Source organism: Raphanus sativus, chromosome 1 (genome assembly GCF_000801105.2).
Source record: "Raphanus sativus cultivar WK10039 chromosome 1, ASM80110v3, whole genome shotgun sequence".
Lineage (NCBI taxonomy): Eukaryota > Viridiplantae > Streptophyta > Magnoliopsida > Brassicales > Brassicaceae > Raphanus > Raphanus sativus.
Genome location: NC_079511.1, coordinates 22,115,156 through 22,131,393, shown reverse-complemented (window position 1 = coordinate 22,131,393; position 16,238 = coordinate 22,115,156). Strand labels below are relative to the sequence as shown.

Below are 16,238 nucleotides of genomic sequence, written 5' to 3'. Positions count from 1 at the left end.
ACAGGTCGCAAGCAATGAGGATTGGTGCTAAGTGTTCAGATACTGATGTTCCTTGTGGCTGGAGGATTTATTGTTCTTATGAGAAGAGAAAGCATAAGATGCAAGTGAAAGTTTATATCAATGAGCATACCTGTGTCAGATCGGGTGAACCTGCTATGCTGTTTTTCTTAATGTTGTTTTAAACTGAAGTTCTTTTGGCTGTGGATCATGCTTTGTTGATGTTTTATTTTGGATCTATCATGTTTAACTGATCGATGTTTAGCTTATATGGTTTTCATTTTCAGAATACTCATTCTAGCAACAAGAAAATCATGAAACAAACATGAATGTCTCATTACCATACCTAGTGCACTGAAACACAACAACAATGTCAAATGCAAACTCAAAGACAACAACAATGTCGACATACATGACATACATAGAAGAAACATCAAAGCTACATAGAAGTAAATGCAGACTTGCTTTTCATAGCTTTACCAAACATTAAGAAAGCAATGCAAATGACCACAAAGCAAACACACACAAAGCACAACATCATCAACGCTTTCCACTTCTTTATTTCCATCTCGCTCCTTGCTACACCTTCTTTCAAATCTTTAATCAAAGTCTTTAACTCATCTACCTCACTTATGGTATTAGTAAGCTTCCTGCCAATGATTTCGATTTTTGGAATAGCATCTTCAACCTCTTCACACACAGCATCCTCAACCCACTTGAATAAATGTCCCTAATTCATGATCAAATTAGATGTTAATATCAAACTAACATAAAGAACATCTCAGAGGCTGTTTAAATAACGTAAACATCTAACTAGCTTACATCTTTTTTGGTTATGCAACGGTAGAAAGGTCTTCCTGGATTCTCTTGTGTATTCGATAGGTAAGGCTTTACGCGTAAACCACACTCACACTTCACTGGGAATCCACGAATTTCTCCCCCATGATTTATCTCTGAAGATGAACTCATCAGAAAATTGAGACGAAATTGTAAAGAAAGTATGTTTTGAACTTTCTGGGAATTAGGGATTTAGGGATTTCGATTTGGAGATATATGGATTTGGGGGTTTTCTAATTCTAAAACGACATCGTTTGGTGTTTAACAGAGGTAATAACGGCAATTAACCCCTGTCTAATAGCTCTGTTAATGGAATTAACGACGTATTCAAATTGGCTTTGTCGAACTTAGTTGATGCCTTAAATGGTTAATCAAAATAAGTATATGCTTTAAATGGTTCATGAGAAAGTTCATGCCTTTTTTCGACCAAATTAAAAAGTTCATGATTTAAATGACCATTTTCCCGAAAAGAAATGGTATATTCAGTCCAAGACTCAGCTGGGGAATTTGTCTTTGATGTGTTTATCTACAGTAAAAATATAAGAAAGAATACTTTTATTATTTTTCGGAATTTCTTTTTTCTTTTTTTTTTGTAACATTATTTTTTGGATTTTCAAAAGAATGTAACAGTGATATGATAATATAGAGAAATTGTAGCAAAGATTTTCTCATAACAACAGAGATCAGTTCATGCATACCACGAAAGTCGTCATCGACAAGCCTAGTTGACATTTATTTCTTGGTGGCACAATAAATTATGTAAAACGAAACAAACACAAATAATATTACAAATGGATGTTGTGTAATAAAATTTACAATAAGTCAACCCATCATCCGTTGACCCATGGGAGGAGCCATCATCTCTTGTTGCTGTCCCATTCTCTGCCTTTGCACATTCCCACTCCATCCTAAATACAGCAAGATATTATATACTGTAAAGGCACCTAAACATTAACTATCAAAAACAAGATTCAAAATTGGAGATGGTCAATTACCAATGGCAGGATCAAGGCCACGGTTCTTGAGCTCACGATATTCTTGGCAAAGTGCACAATATTCACAGAAGCAATGGGTGATCCAATCTGGAGCTGGAGCATCCGGTAACCCGAATTTGCTTCGGATCTTGGCCCGGAATGTGCATGAGTAAACACATGGTATCCCAAACAGACAACATATCAAGCCGTACAACATTCCACCCGTTCCACAACCTGCACACACATAGATACATATACATAGGCAAAAATATATTGCTTTGATTGTAAAAATTATACAATTACGGACTCGTGACAAGATAAACCGCGTCCCAAGAAATTTTGATTAGTGAAAACTTAGTTATGTGACTCCTTTATTACCAATTATAATCTCTATATATTATATATATGCATGTTACATCGGTGTACATAAATATATATACTTACTTGTTGCGCCTTCATCGGTAACTTCTGCGATCTGTCCAAATGTGACGAATGGAAATAAACATGTGATGATTGCTGATCCGAAACACAAAACAATTAAGGAGATCAAAAACATTATGTAACAATAAGTGCACCATTAATCATAAAATAATTGATAAGTTTATAGTTTCTAACCATTTTCACCATCGTTCATGCAATCAAAAAGCCCTGAAGTCCAGTTTGATGGTTGGATAACCGGTCGGGCCATTTGTACTCTATAAGGTTGGTTACCCATTACAGCGGGATTGATATACGTAGGTTGAGCTGGTCTGGCCATATTCGGTACTCCGGTTGGTTGGTTAACCATTCCACCATTGTTAGGATATTTCTGCTCGGCTTCGACCATTCGCTTTTCTTCAGGTGCAGGTTGGGGATGAAACACCGGATTGAAGTTGTTGTGCATTCTCGGACTCGGAGTTTGATCTGGTCGACCCATTTGTAAACTAAAGAGAATAAATTTGGGTTTGAGGGAATAAAGGCTTTTGTTTTCTTATATTATTGCACTGTGAAAGAAACTTAGAATGAAGTTTTGACTTATATAAAACGTGATCCTATGCAACTTGAGATAGTTTGAACTTTTATCTTGCACTTTTTATTTATAATACAACTTGATTAATGTTGTATATATAAATAATTTTGTTCTCATTATTATTTTTTATTCGTCTATTCTTATTAGTAAAACAAGCTCTACTGTCACGATTCTTTGAACATGGACCTATGGGTGTACAATTGCTTTTTCATTTGTTTGTTGAATTTTAAACTATTCTTGAGATACCCCCATTATTTATGAAAAATGGGCATATGAACACGCCAAAGCCTTTTCGAGAGAACTTGTTTGGCGTAGAATGTTATGTATTTTAATGTTTAATTGAGGACCAAGGCAATGTTATGCCTTTAAATAACTTATTAATAGGAAAAATAATGACATCAAAACCAGGTCAGGAACATTACAGGTGATGTCAGAATCACATTTAGACGAGCATGGAGTTATGATGGCTAACACTTATATGGGTGATGATTTTGGTGTATCAGGAAGACGTTACGATTTGTGAATGGGATGATTATAGCATCTTGATTTCCACTATACTACGGTGTGTGTTGTAAGATTTAAGAAAAAACTATAGGGTCAAACGTGTTGAGCTGCCGTAATAAAACGATGGTCGACCTATCAAAAGGTGGTTCACGGATCACGGTACTGTGTGACTGAGCCCAAATCACAAAAAAAAAAAGATTTTGCAATTTTTTAAAGTACTTTTTCAAAATTAATACATTAAACGTCGCATGCAATGAGATCCAAAGAAAGCAGACGTGGGAGCTCATTAGCGAGGATACTACATAAAGAGTGACATTATTTTCTATGGGATAGATTCAAAACACTCTCGCATTAGAGTCTATCTCTTAGCCAGACCCGGTTCTTCTTCTAAAGCATAAGGTTTAGTCCATACTTTGACATCTAAATTAGAAGGCCACAATTCCTCCAATACTTTGACATCTAAATTAAGTTTAGGTGAATACTTAATAATACTTTTGTACAGAAAATTTAAGAAAAATAATGTTTTCTTAATATATGTGGATGACTCTAAACGTAAACGTCATCTAATAACAAAATAAATTTAATAATATAAATGGTCAAAGAGCATAAAAACTTAATAAATTTTCTATTGGAAATTAAAAGTTTAAATTGGAATAAAAAATTCTTTAAAAGATCAAGCATAAAAACAGAGATTAATAGCAATCTCAATTGATGTCAAAGACTGTGTTGTTTCATCCTAAAAGTTGAAAAGACGTTGTCAAATTATACGTGTCTTTCCAACATCATCTATAAAATGTATTTGTTTGAAGAGATGTGTTTTTTTTAAATTAGTTAAAAAAATTACTAAAATATCTGAAACATGTTTTTCAATAAATTTAATAGTTGTGTCGAGAAACCTTCTCTCTCTAATTTGCTCTATTTTTTTGGTATAGAGAAAGTAGAACAAGTTAGAGAGAGAAGGTTTCTCGACACCAAATTTTCTAAATCAAAGATTATCGTTCGGTAACTAGTGGCTTTGCCGCCGGTTACCATCTTTTCTTTTGTTTTTTGTTGTAAATTTCATTCGTGTAGACGATCTTGTTTTCGTTAGGCGATTTTGTTGTGCTTAGCTTTAATCAAAACAGACCTGATTATCACTCATATCAAATTTCTGTTTTGAATTAAAGTTGAATAAAATTTTCAAGTTAAGCTTCATCTCTCGTTGTTCAACATATATTACTGTTTGTCTCTACATTTTTCTTTTTCTTTATCTGGTCATGCTCGATCTTCAAGTTTGAAGAAATCGATCTTTGCTTCATATAGATTTGGTAAATTATTCGGATGATTTGAAGAATTGAGTTTTTACAAGTGGGCTTTTGGTTTGGTACAACTTAAAAAAAAAGACAGAGTTTGTTCTCTAGACAAACATTCTGTTAATGGTTGTGTCCTAAATCAAAAAGCTTCTTGAAAATATAAAGTAAAATAGAATATGAATATTATTGTGTTGTATTTGATATAAGAATACAATATGCATATATATAGCATTAACATTAACATAATGTTAACCTTAGATAATGCTAATTTTTCTACACACTTAAAAGTAAATATGCTAAGAATATATTGAAATTAACTTGTTTTTCAAGTTTTTCCATTTAGTCTTGAGGTTCTTCATGAGTTACATAGGCTTCACAATCTTGGTCCGTAAGATACATATCTTCCGGCCCAGTATATCTCTAATGCTCCCCCGCACGACAAACGTGGGATGCAACACACAAATATGCAATCACAAAACAGACCACGTATGTCGTGGACACTATGTCGAGGAAAACAAATTAGTAGATTCCTTCGGGAATAAACTTCAACTTGGACAAGGAGGGATGAAAACTTCAGCTCTGTTTTAGTCTTGACAATGGGAATATATCCCGTGGACGCAACTGCAGCTCCAAAAACAATTGTTCTATCTCAGACAGTCTGTAACTTGGACTAAACAAATTGACCTAAAACTTGAACGTTCTACTAGAACTTCTCCGTAATGTATCAAAACAAATTTTGAGACATTCTAAACTATAGAATAAATCTCTTAAACTAACTCATGAACAAACCTAAGCACAAGAATCACCTTTAAAGAATCTTCCAGTTAACTCTTAGACATCTCCACATGATATTATAACTTAGCTAAAGACACGTGAACTCAAAACCATATTAATAAAACCATTGACTTAGAAACGTAAAGACGTAACACCTAAAAATACTAACTGTGCCACTAGCTTAGATTAAAACCAAAACCCTACGATTCAAACACATGCGGTAACGTCGTCTTCATCGTAGGTATCACCATCATCTTCTTCAACATCGCCAACACCAACGATGATAAGCATCATCGAATCTTAAAATTTGCGGAAGCTTTAATTTTGATTCCTAAAACTCAACTGCTTGATACCATGTAAAGTATAATAGAATGAGATATATTATTGTGTTATGTTAATATGAGAATACAATATGCATATATATAGCATTAACATTAACATAATGTTAACCCTAGATAGTGCTAACTTTCCTAAACATTTAAATGTAAATATGCTAAGGATATCTTGAGATTAACTTGTTTTCAAGTTTTTCCATTTAGTCTTGAGATTCTTCATGGGTTTCACAGGCTTCACAATTTTGGTCCGTAAGATACATATCTTCCGGCCCAATATATCTCTAATAGAAGATATTCACATCCAGTGAAGACAGAAAGAGATTCTCATAGGCAACATCGACTGAGAGACTGAAGCATACAAATGGAATTAAAGTTGGGTTTGTTCTTCGTATTCCGGAGGAATCAACTCGTCGGAGTTCAAGTCAGTGACATTGCCGGTGAAGATGCAATCCTTCCCTTCGAGCGACATGTGGAGCCAGTCAGGACAAGAATGAAACACTGGATGGACAACTGCCTCACTTTTGTTCATTGTTTTCATATAGAATAGAGTTTTAACTGGGCTCAATATTTGTAATGGGTTTGAATTCCATTTGTAAGAAAAAATGCCATTTGGGCTTTTAATATAAAGGTTGACGAAAAAAATAGTTGAGTCAATTCATGGAAAAACAATCATCATTCCATACCCAATATATCGCGATATATTCAATTCATACACGACTTATATCGCCGTGAAAAACATACCTAAACTTTTGAAAATTTCAGATAACATATCTGATGTTTATTTTTGGCGAAATAATACACTAGTCGCCACATCAAATATCAAGTAGTTATCTAATTTTGATGACGTAGATGATATATTAGCTAATTTTGCTGACGAGGATGCCACATGTTACAATTTGTTTTTGAAAAAGATAAATAGCCGTTTTATAAAAGTAAATTTTTAGAAAATATAAAGTTTCAAAATTTTTATTATTTTTTTGATGAAATATGAAATATATTGATCTAAGTAAAATAATATGCATTTACAGGAAAATAGAGAGTTTAAAGAATGAAACTATACAATGGTGTAAAGTAAGTAAACTCTTAGAAGTGATTGTGACTTCGAACCATCTTCTTACTAAATTTTAACTATTTAGTAAAATTAACTTTATATATGTATTATATGTAATAATTCAAATTTAATGTTAGTGTCGTGGTCTTGTTATGCTTTATTAATTATGGATTGTTATTTACATTTAAAGAATTTAGTTTAACATATTATAATTTTCTTAAAATTTAAAAATAACCATAAATAATCGAGAATAATACGACTACAACATTAGCATTGAATTTGAATCATTACAACACATATATAACTCTTAAAATGACGGTTTGTGATGGGATCGAAACATTTACAAATGTATCTCTTATATAAAATTAATATTTAATTAATTAATTTTTGTTAGTTTTACTAAATAATAAAATTTTATGTTTTCTTTAAAGTTATCTTTATAAAACGACCATTGAGTTTTTTTCCAAAAAATATTATGCATGTGGCATCCTCATGTATAATCCACGTCAGAAAAAATAAATGATGTGGCATGTGATGTGGCGGCTGATGTATGATTTCCCCAAAAGAATAAAAATGTTGTATATATATATATATATATATAGATCTTGTCATCATGATAAAATGTTATTTGAAATTTTTGAAAGTTCATGTATGTTTTTGCACAACCACATAAGTCCGGTATGAATTGAACATATCGCGATATGTTGGGTAATAACCGACCGTTTTCCCGTCAATTCATTTGGTTGTAAGTACATCTTCTTGTGATAAAATATTATTTCATCCTAGAAATGCAATGTTATATAATGTTGTAAATATGTGTAAATATATATATATATATATATATATATATATATATATATATATCTTATCATCATAAACATGTATTTTAAATGCTAAAATGTGAAATGTTTTTTAAGAGATGAGTGCCTTTTGATCTGAAAAATGCATTTTCTTAATAATGAAATGTTTTTTTTCATCCTAAAATCATAATTTATAATTGGTTGTAAAAATATGTAAATATGTATATATATCTTATCATCATAAAATGCATCTCTCATGCTTAAAATTGGAAATGGTCTTTAAGAGATTGTGAAAATTGTAAATATGTTTTTACCATTTTAAGAAGAGTGAATTTGTTTAAACACAAAAAGAATGATGAAATTAGCAAACTATGTAAGATGTGACAAGTTTGCTTTCTATTAACTAAGGCACCATGGTGTAGGATTTAGGGTATTCACTTAATTACGGCATAAGCTTTGTGTATGGGGTGCAATTTCTCTTTTAAGAATATGTTTTATTATTTCATTGGCATCCCAATAAATGTGAAAGGTTGCATTTTTCATCTTAAATTTTTCATTAGTTTTTTTAAAATGTCTAGGTCATTATTTTTTTTTTAATGTCTAAAGTTGTATTGATGGAACATACATGATCAGAAGTATAACTATGTCTTTTGAAATATAACTATTAATAATATGATCTCACAAAATACTGTATCTTTTATCTTAAAATTACATAGATTTTAAGAGGTTGTCAAAATATCTACGAATGTAATTTTGCATCGTAAAACTTCATATATTTATAAAGAGTTATCCTTTCTCTCATTTGATATATGTTTATATATTTAAAGAATCTTCTAAGTTATCTAAAATTATTCAGATATTCAGTTTGTTGGGTAATTATTTTTATAGTATATATATAATTAAATATATGATTTTAATTATATGTATGGTTTATAATAATCTTTTTGGTGCAGATTATTTTGATCAAGGTTGGTTTCGTTTGTTCATAAATTCAAAATAATCTAAACTAGTAATATATATATATATATATATATATATATATATATTGGTATTGGTGTATTTATATTGAATTATAATCTAAGATTAAAATAGTATAAAATTTGAAAGCATCTATAAATAATATAGATGCATCCAAAATATATTGTGATACAGAAATTGTTTTTATAAAAATGTAAAACAATTTTTATGAAAATATAAGTTTTAAAATTTAATAAATTTATTTTTATAAAATGAGTTCCCTCACAATATCATGCGGTTTCCTTACCTAGTTATTAAAAGAAGATTATCATTAATAATTCAATGCATGTATTTCGACAAAATTTCAATTCTACCACAAGTTTGACACCACTTTTCAAATTTATCATTGATGAATGATTATTTCCAAAATTAAATACTCTAAATTTGTGATAAAAAGACCAAACTAATTTATAAATATTTAGAATATTTATAAACCCAACCCCTTAATACTAAACCCTAAACAATAATCACTAAATCATAAACTCAAATGTTAGTATATTTCCTGACTGGTGATATTTTTGAAAAATAGTACTTACTTGTGGTATTTCTTACAATTTTTCGTGTATTTCCCTTGAAACATAATAGAGTAAGCATTGTCTCCGTTTAACATTATCAATAGTTATATTAAATATTTTTATTTTTTAAAGTTGAGTATTATCCTTTTATTTTCATTATAATTTTGTCTATATAAATCAAAATTAGTCTTAGATATATAATTCATATTTAATATTCATTTTTAGAGAAACTTTTTCACATTTTATTTTTCATGTTGAAAATTCATGAATTTCTTTCTGTTTTTCTTAAAGCTAATAAGTTTTCTTTTCTAAGTATTTTAAACAAGTTCTTTGTATTGTTTTATGTTTTCCATATATTTTTTTTAAAGTTGTTAATGTCCTTTTATTGTTTTTTATTTGGAAACCAACAAAATGATGATATCATTTATTTTAGAATATGTTTTTTTTTTAATATTGTGATTAATTTTTCGCACAAAAGTTATGAAAGTGATAGTGTAGTTTTATTTATAAATTTATTAAGGTTTAGCATTAAATATTTTTACTTAACATATACTCCCTCCGTCCCACTTTAAGTAATGTTTTAGGATTTTTATTTTGTTCCATTTTAAGTGATGTTCTCAATAATCTAGGTAGAATTTAATATGATTTGAATTTTATGACCAATTATAAAATACTGTACTTTTTTATTATTGGTTAAACTAGTTTTATTTAATGTATTTTTATGTTACCAAGATAAACTACATAAAAATTTGTGTTTTCTTAATCTATGTGAAATAACCTAAAACATCATATAAAGTGGGACAGAGGGAGTAATTAGTTAACTCATTTTTTTTTTTTTTTTTTTTTTTTTTTTTTTTTTTTGTCGACCATTTTACAGACTCATGTGGACTCTGTAAACCAAACTGGGTGCTCTGTATCCATATGGACAGTAAACGACGTTTGTTGCCTCACACTGCGTGCTAAGCTATCCGCCTTTTTGTTCTGCGTCCGTGGTATATGGATAATCTCTGAGCTGTTGAAACTTCTCTTCAGACTCTTGATGTCTTCTAAGTAACTCGCAAACGCCGGCCATTCTTCTGGTTCCGAAACCATCTTCACCAATTGAGAACAATCCGTTGCAAATGTAACGTTATATTGCCGTAAATTCCTCATGCACTCCATCGCCCAAATAAGGGCTTCAACTTCGGCATGTAATGGAGATTGACTAGCCCTCGTATTCCTAGCTCCCAGTAAACCTTCATAACCCTCCAAAGTACTGTACCATCCGTGTCCTGAAAAAGTATCCTCTGCTTTCCATGATCCATCCGTGAAGCACCATCGTCCCGCTCTAGTCGGTAGTACTGCTCCAGTCGTTTCTGTAACCTGATTCTGGGGCTGAGCAATCTCCTGTTGAGCTTCCTTCCAGAGCAAAGATTCAGTCATAGCTCGGCGGAGAGTCTCTTGTGGGTCCGTGTCCAAATTACTAAATACCTTACTATTCCGTCCTTTCCATAAATACCAAAGTATCCACGCATAATGGTGCTCCTCTAATGTTGGTTTAACCCTCCAAAATAAATAATCCATATTCACAAATAAAGATTGTCCTGGAAAGTGATCTGGATGCGTTGGGATCGTTGATAGTGCCCACACCTGGATTGCCGGTGGGCATTCAAAGAAAACATGATTTATAGACTCTTCTTCTGCTCCACATCTGTCACATCGTATATCTCCTTTAATACCCCTTGCCTTTAGACTTTTCTTCACTGCAATACATCCCGATAAAACTTGCCATAGAAAGTGCTTCATCTTGGGCGGACAGCGCACTTTCCAACAATTAGCTTTAAGAGCAGTTACCGTAGGTCCGAATTCTACCGTCCCTCTTTCTATATCAGGATATGTTCGCTCCACTTGGTATCCTGATTTTACCGTATATTTGCCATTTTTTGTAAAGTGCCAGCCATCTCGATCATTATTTGGTATCCTACTTAAAGGTATACTCTCTACAATTTTAACATCCTCGGGTTCCATTATCTCCTGAAGAGTATGTGATTTCCAGGTTCGCGTTGTTTCATCAATGAGGGAATCAACCATAAGATCCGGTAAGAGAACATTTTGTTTTTTATTTGCTGGTCTCGGGCGAGTGGTTGGGAGCCAGGGATCATGCCATACTGATATGGATGTCCCTGATCCCACCCTTTTGATTAGTCCTTTGCTAACCAGAGATCTAGCAGAGATTATACTACGCCACCCATAGGAGGACGCGTACGATCTGATCGTTTCCAGGGGTGAAGCGTTTAACTCATAAACAAAGGTTTTAACTCATAAACAAAGGTTTTATGCCACAATAAACAAAGGGCCGGCACTGCTCTTAGTAATGGTTTGTTGTGTTTCCAAGTGGACTTATTAGTATATAACAGGGAATATAAACAGTTGTATCCATCCACGAACACGAAGCCCTATTGACATTTATTTTTGGTCGTAAAATAATAAATGAGCACACAGGAAGAAGGAAAAAATACACACAAATAAATACATTATCGAAGGTTGACAAAAACCATTATTAAAGAGAATAGTGTTTCTTGACCAGAAAAAGAGTAAATTTTAAGGAGAAAACAACAACATCCAAGTCAACCCATCATCCGTTGACCCATGGGAGGAGCCATCATCTCTTGTTGCTGACCCATTCGCTGCCTTTGCACATTCCCACTCCATCCTAAATAAACCAAGATATATAATACCAAGTCAATATAGCATTACGTCATTACCAAACAAAAAAAAAACAAGATTCAAAATATTAAAAAAAAGATTATTTGAGAGGTAGGATATGGTCAGCTTTACCAATGGCAGGATCAAGGCCACGGTTCTTGAGCTCACGATATTCTTGGCAAAGTGCACAATATTCACAGAAGCAATGGGTGATCCAATCTGGAGCCGGAGCATCCGGTAGCCCGTATTTGCTTCGGAGTTTGGTCCGGAATGTGCATGAGTAAACACATGGTATCCCTAATAGACAGCATATCACGCCATACAGCATTCCACTCGTCCCACAACCTGCGCAATGACACAAAATCACAGAACCGTGAAATGAAAATACTCACAATAAAATGACACGATCGCTATTAAGTCTCCAAAAAGTCCCGGAATGATAGATCCCCATTTTAGTGTGAATGAATTAAACATAAATGGGGATTTAGAAAGAATTTTGTCATCATGAAAGTGTTGATCCCCTAATTCCACAATATCGTTGATCTATATTAATGCATGCTACAGTGAAACACATGTCCGGTGTTACTTACTGCTTGCGCCTTCATCGATAACCTCAGCAATCTGTCCGAACGTGATGAACGGGAAGAAACATGTGATGAGAGCTGATTCGAAAACACATCAAAGGCAACAAAAATAATATGTAAGTGTTAACAGTGGAGCGACAAGAAAAACCAATGAACTTAATTCGGAAACCAAATGTCTTGGTTGAAATATATTTTTTGAAACTTCTAACCATTTTCCCCGTCGTTCATGCAATCAAAAAGTTCTGAAGTCCAGTTTGATGGTTGGTTGCTGGCGGCTCCGGTCATTGGCACTCCGATTGGTTGTGCATGAGACACCGGATTTTGGTCTGGTCGACCCATTTGTGAACTTGCAGATAACTGATTAGGATTTAGGAACGAAGTTTAGTTTTTCTTTTTTTTTGAAAGCTAAGTTTAGTTTTTCTTCTTTTACTGTATTGTGATAAAACGCTTGTTCGAGCTTTAATTTATATAACGGTCAATTCTATGCAGCTTGAAATTAGTTTGAAATTTTCGTCACAACTTGTGTTTTGACATTTTGTACCTTTTCTATCATACAACATGACAATACATATATACTGAATTCGTTATAATTAATATTTCAATTTGTATAGGTTTACTAATGAAACTAGCTATGCTATCACGATCATTTCAACGTTTACCATATGAGTGTACAATTCTGTTTTAACGAAGTTTAAAACCTATTTGCAGGAATTGACCACCATCTAGCTAAAGCGTCTTCAAGAAAATTGGTTGCATTTTTATCACGAAACTAGAGTTTATTACAAACAGAAAAAAATCATTTTTAATAAACCCTCTTTTGCAATTTGCAGAAGAACTGCAACAAAAACAAACATGCTAGTACACTGGTGCGTGGAATATCATCTTGTTATTGTTGTTGCATATTTAAAATTGAAAATCGAATGAACTTTTGGTATTTATTTTTAACATACTAATAATGTATGCATTCAAGAAAGACCATATCTGATTTGGATCTCCATGACTATATAATTAAGATTATTATAACTTGGCTTATACGAATAGATAATCGTTTTGAAATTGAAATATTAGTAATGAGAATTATTCTTAGTAATGTACGGACTACGGATATCGCCATTTTTTTTTTTTGGAACTTAAAAAAAAGAATGGTGATATCCCTACATTACTAAGAATAATTCTCATATGCTAAAATATTTTAAAACCACGGATATCGCCATTCAAAAGGTGTTCTTATCTGAAGAAGCAAGTTTGTAACTAAATAGTTTGGTAATATCTTTGAGAAAGATCAAAGTTGATACCAATATTCGCAACAATGAATGAATTTTTAAATTTTATCTTAGCTGTTTCACAAACTAATTAAACTTCAATTTGGGGGGAAATGGCACTAAACATTAGTGGGTTTAAAATATTGTTTGACTTATTCTGGTGAGCACTTAAAAAAAAAAATTACTATCTATAAAGAGAAGAAAACAAAACTCAACTTGCTATTGACAATGGAAAACTAGATTGTCATCTGATAATGCTAAACATGATTGTGCTCGCACATGGTCAATCATTACTTATTTTAGAAGACTCTTGACTTGGTGCAAACAAGTAATAATTGACAACTAAAATTAAAGGCTTTTAACCGTTTGGACATCAAGTCGTTGTAGTATAGTGGTAAGTATTCCCGCCTGTCACCCGGGTGACCCGGGTTCGATCCCCGGCAACGGCGTTTGTTTTTTTCTGTCAATTTTCTGAAACAAGTGAAAAAATTATGGCCTGAACTGGTCTAACTGTATTAGGCATGAATTGGCCCACACGCCTTGATCAAAAGCATTTTAGCATATTCTAAAATCAAAAGCATTTTAGCATATTCTAAAATCAAAAGCACTGATTGAAATGCTTTTACTACGTTTCTTATTAGATACTGAGCTTAAAAGGATCTCTTCGAAGAAAACTACAGTTCGTAAAAAACTGCTTTTTTCTCTTGTTTTTTTGTAACTGTCTTTAGATCACAACATAAATATCTTCCGTTCTTTACAATTGTTTCTTCTACGATCGCACACTTCGGCACATATTTGAATATAAATTCCTATTAGACAGACTCTTTATTTCAAGAAATGTACTTACAATTTCAGAAGGAAAAAAGAAAGATAACAGATTCTTGAAATGGGGGAAAACATATGACGCTGCTGTACATTATTGCTATTCTCAGTCTCTATTCATTTCGAGAAATGTACACAAGTTATCACTACAAATGTGGTGTCAGTTTTCACCAACTCTTGTCGTCAATGCATAGTCGATGGAGCTGGATGTTGCTGCGGTATTTGTGGAACCGGATAAGCCGGTACAGCATAAGGAGCAACTCCAAGATGATGATGATGAGTTCCCATTGGAGGTGGAAGCATCACTGGTGTTCCAACAGCCGAACCCATATGATCAGGTGGTGCCATGATTGGTTGTCCCAGTGGCGCACCGCCATACATCCCTAGTCCAGCCATTGTCGCACCCGGATGATGCGGTTGCTGCGGCTGTGGTTGCGGCTGAGCTGCTCTATGTTTAGCTACTTGTTGTTGCTGTTGTTGTCCTGTAACCGCAGGAGCTTGATTGTTCAAAGAAGTGATGTCATGAATGCTAGACCGTCTTCGATCTCGGTTCATCGAGTTAAGTCTGATGAAGTATTTTTGAGCATGACTTGCTACTTGAGTTGGTGTTCTTGTGATCACAAAGTTCCTTGAGATGCTTCTCCAATCTCCTTTCCCGAATTTTTCCAAACCCAAAAGAAACAACCTTCAAGAACAAGAAAACAAAAAAAAAACAGAGCATTTGAATAAAAGGTAACATCTTTTTTTTTTTACTTTCTTTAAGATGAAGTGATGAAGAAGAAGAAGGAAACACCTATGCTCTTCTTCTGTCCATGGAATCCCTTTTCTTCTCTCCTGCTCATGTCTTGAACTACTTCTTCCGCCGCCATTTGTCCCGGGGACTCCGTGGTTTGGTTTCTTCTCCGATGATCCAGAAGAATGACAGTCTCTGTTCTCAGGAGCAGCTTCGTCGCCGGCTCTGTGATAACGAGGTAATGGGACTTGTCCGTTCTCTATTGCCTTGACGTCTTCTAAAAGGATTTGGTAATGTTTCTTTACTTGTTCTAATGTTTTTGTTGGAACCACTGACACCATTTTGCTCCATTGTTCCTCTGTTATCTCTTCCTCTACACAATGCATAGCAATTGCGTTCTCGAATGATTTCTCTTCTTCTCTGCTCCATGTCACTGCTACACTCTCCATTTGATTCTTGCTTCAATCTCTGTTTCCTGTCTCTCTCTTTTCTATGCTTCTCTCTCCTCTCTTACTCTCTTCTTTGATCGTGTGGTGGGCATGATGGTGTTTGTGAAACGTATGTGAATGGGTCAGATTCTTCGCTTTTTGGAGTTTTGTGTGAAAACTTCTTTTGTTTTTGAGGTGCTCACGATAAAAGTGGACTGTGTAATGTATATGCGCAGGATAAGGGGTTTGATGGCGACAGTAACTTATTCACAAGCATCAATCAGTTGGGTTCGTTGTCTATTGTCACTCGGAAGGAAAGAGTAGGCACAAGATAAGATTCTTGTAGTTGACGATCACTCTCCCTTTTCTTTCAAATTAACCCTCATTCTTTAGAGACTTGGTCTTTTTGTTTAACGTTTTTAATCAGAAAACTAACGTGAAAGATAAGTGAGCTCGTAGAACGTTTTTGATTTTTTTTTGAAAATGTTTTTGATTTCTATTGCATATTTGGATTCCGACATAAGTATCCGAAAAGTATGTAAATATTTATTTTTAACCTTTTGGTGAATTAATATGCGTTGAAGTATCTAATATATATATGGGTCAATTTGCTCTATAT

At 33.2% G+C, this 16,238-nt stretch overlaps 5 protein-coding genes and 1 non-coding gene across 6 annotated transcripts; 1 reads left to right on the top strand and 5 right to left on the bottom strand.

The window, feature by feature from the left end:
* Positions 1–309: 309 nt before the first annotated feature.
* LOC130497640 (uncharacterized protein At1g43920, Chloroplastic-like) lies at positions 310–966 on the bottom strand. Its single transcript, XM_056990598.1, has 3 exons — positions 820–966; positions 531–727; positions 310–436 (listed from the first exon to the last, which is right to left on the bottom strand). Exons 1-3 carry the CDS (start codon positions 964–966, stop codon positions 310–312), a joined length of 471 nt encoding a protein of 156 aa, XP_056846578.1.
* A 489-nt stretch (positions 967–1,455) lies between these two features.
* LOC108858021 (protein PLANT CADMIUM RESISTANCE 6) lies at positions 1,456–2,036 on the bottom strand. Its single transcript, XM_018632017.2, has 2 exons — positions 1,830–2,036; positions 1,456–1,742 (listed from the first exon to the last, which is right to left on the bottom strand). The coding sequence occupies exons 1-2, from the start codon at positions 2,023–2,025 to the stop codon at positions 1,657–1,659; spliced, it is 282 nt and encodes a 93-aa protein (XP_018487519.2). The 5' UTR covers positions 2,026–2,036; the 3' UTR covers positions 1,456–1,656.
* A 382-nt stretch (positions 2,037–2,418) lies between these two features.
* LOC130497636 (protein PLANT CADMIUM RESISTANCE 6-like) lies at positions 2,419–2,724 on the bottom strand. Its single transcript, XM_056990594.1, has one exon. The coding sequence runs from the start codon at positions 2,722–2,724 to the stop codon at positions 2,419–2,421; it is 306 nt and encodes a 101-aa protein (XP_056846574.1).
* Positions 2,725–11,526: 8,802 nt separating this feature from the next.
* Positions 11,527–12,795, bottom strand: LOC108858234 (protein PLANT CADMIUM RESISTANCE 6-like). Its single transcript, XM_018632190.2, has 4 exons — positions 12,584–12,795; positions 12,381–12,452; positions 11,923–12,135; positions 11,527–11,797 (listed from the first exon to the last, which is right to left on the bottom strand). Exons 1-4 carry the CDS (start codon positions 12,711–12,713, stop codon positions 11,712–11,714), a joined length of 501 nt encoding a protein of 166 aa, XP_018487692.1. The 5' UTR covers positions 12,714–12,795; the 3' UTR covers positions 11,527–11,711.
* Positions 12,796–14,013: 1,218 nt separating this feature from the next.
* Positions 14,014–14,085, top strand: TRNAD-GUC (transfer RNA aspartic acid (anticodon GUC)). The gene has a single exon. It is a non-coding gene; the product is annotated as a tRNA-Asp (tRNA).
* Positions 14,086–14,492: 407 nt separating this feature from the next.
* Positions 14,493–15,869, bottom strand: LOC108860175 (transcription factor MYBS1). The gene is made up of 2 exons (XM_018634082.2): positions 15,252–15,869; positions 14,493–15,143 (listed from the first exon to the last, which is right to left on the bottom strand). Exons 1-2 carry the CDS (start codon positions 15,638–15,640, stop codon positions 14,642–14,644), a joined length of 891 nt encoding a protein of 296 aa, XP_018489584.1. The 5' UTR covers positions 15,641–15,869; the 3' UTR covers positions 14,493–14,641.
* Between the last annotated feature and the right edge of the window lie 369 nt (positions 15,870–16,238).

Excerpts from the sequence above, each read along its gene's own strand:
- LOC130497640 (XM_056990598.1), bottom strand. The coding sequence starts at position 966 with ATGAGTTCATCTTCAGAGATAAATCATGGGGGAGAAATTCGTGGATTC. Across the intron at positions 728-819 it reads GTTGCATAACCAAAAAAGAT|GGACATTTATTCAAGTGGGT; the intron begins GTAAGCTAGTTA and ends ATCATGAATTAG. Across the intron at positions 437-530 it reads TGGAAAGCGTTGATGATGTT|CTTTGATGTTTCTTCTATGT; the intron begins GTGCTTTGTGTG and ends ACTTCTATGTAG.
- LOC108858021 (XM_018632017.2), bottom strand. The coding sequence starts at position 2,025 with ATGTTGTACGGCTTGATATGTTGTCTGTTTGGGATACCATGTGTTTAC. Across the intron at positions 1,743-1,829 it reads TGGCCTTGATCCTGCCATTG|GATGGAGTGGGAATGTGCAA; the intron begins GTAATTGACCAT and ends TGCTGTATTTAG.
- LOC130497636 (XM_056990594.1), bottom strand. The coding sequence starts at position 2,724 with ATGGGTCGACCAGATCAAACTCCGAGTCCGAGAATGCACAACAACTTC.
- LOC108858234 (XM_018632190.2), bottom strand. The coding sequence starts at position 12,713 with ATGGGTCGACCAGACCAAAATCCGGTGTCTCATGCACAACCAATCGGA. Across the intron at positions 12,453-12,583 it reads CATGAACGACGGGGAAAATG|CTCTCATCACATGTTTCTTC; the intron begins GTTAGAAGTTTC and ends TTTTCGAATCAG. Across the intron at positions 12,136-12,380 it reads TATCGATGAAGGCGCAAGCA|GTTGTGGGACGAGTGGAATG; the intron begins GTAAGTAACACC and ends GTCATTGCGCAG.
- LOC108860175 (XM_018634082.2), bottom strand. The coding sequence starts at position 15,640 with ATGGAGAGTGTAGCAGTGACATGGAGCAGAGAAGAAGAGAAATCATTC. Across the intron at positions 15,144-15,251 it reads TGGACAGAAGAAGAGCATAG|GTTGTTTCTTTTGGGTTTGG; the intron begins GTGTTTCCTTCT and ends TTGTTCTTGAAG.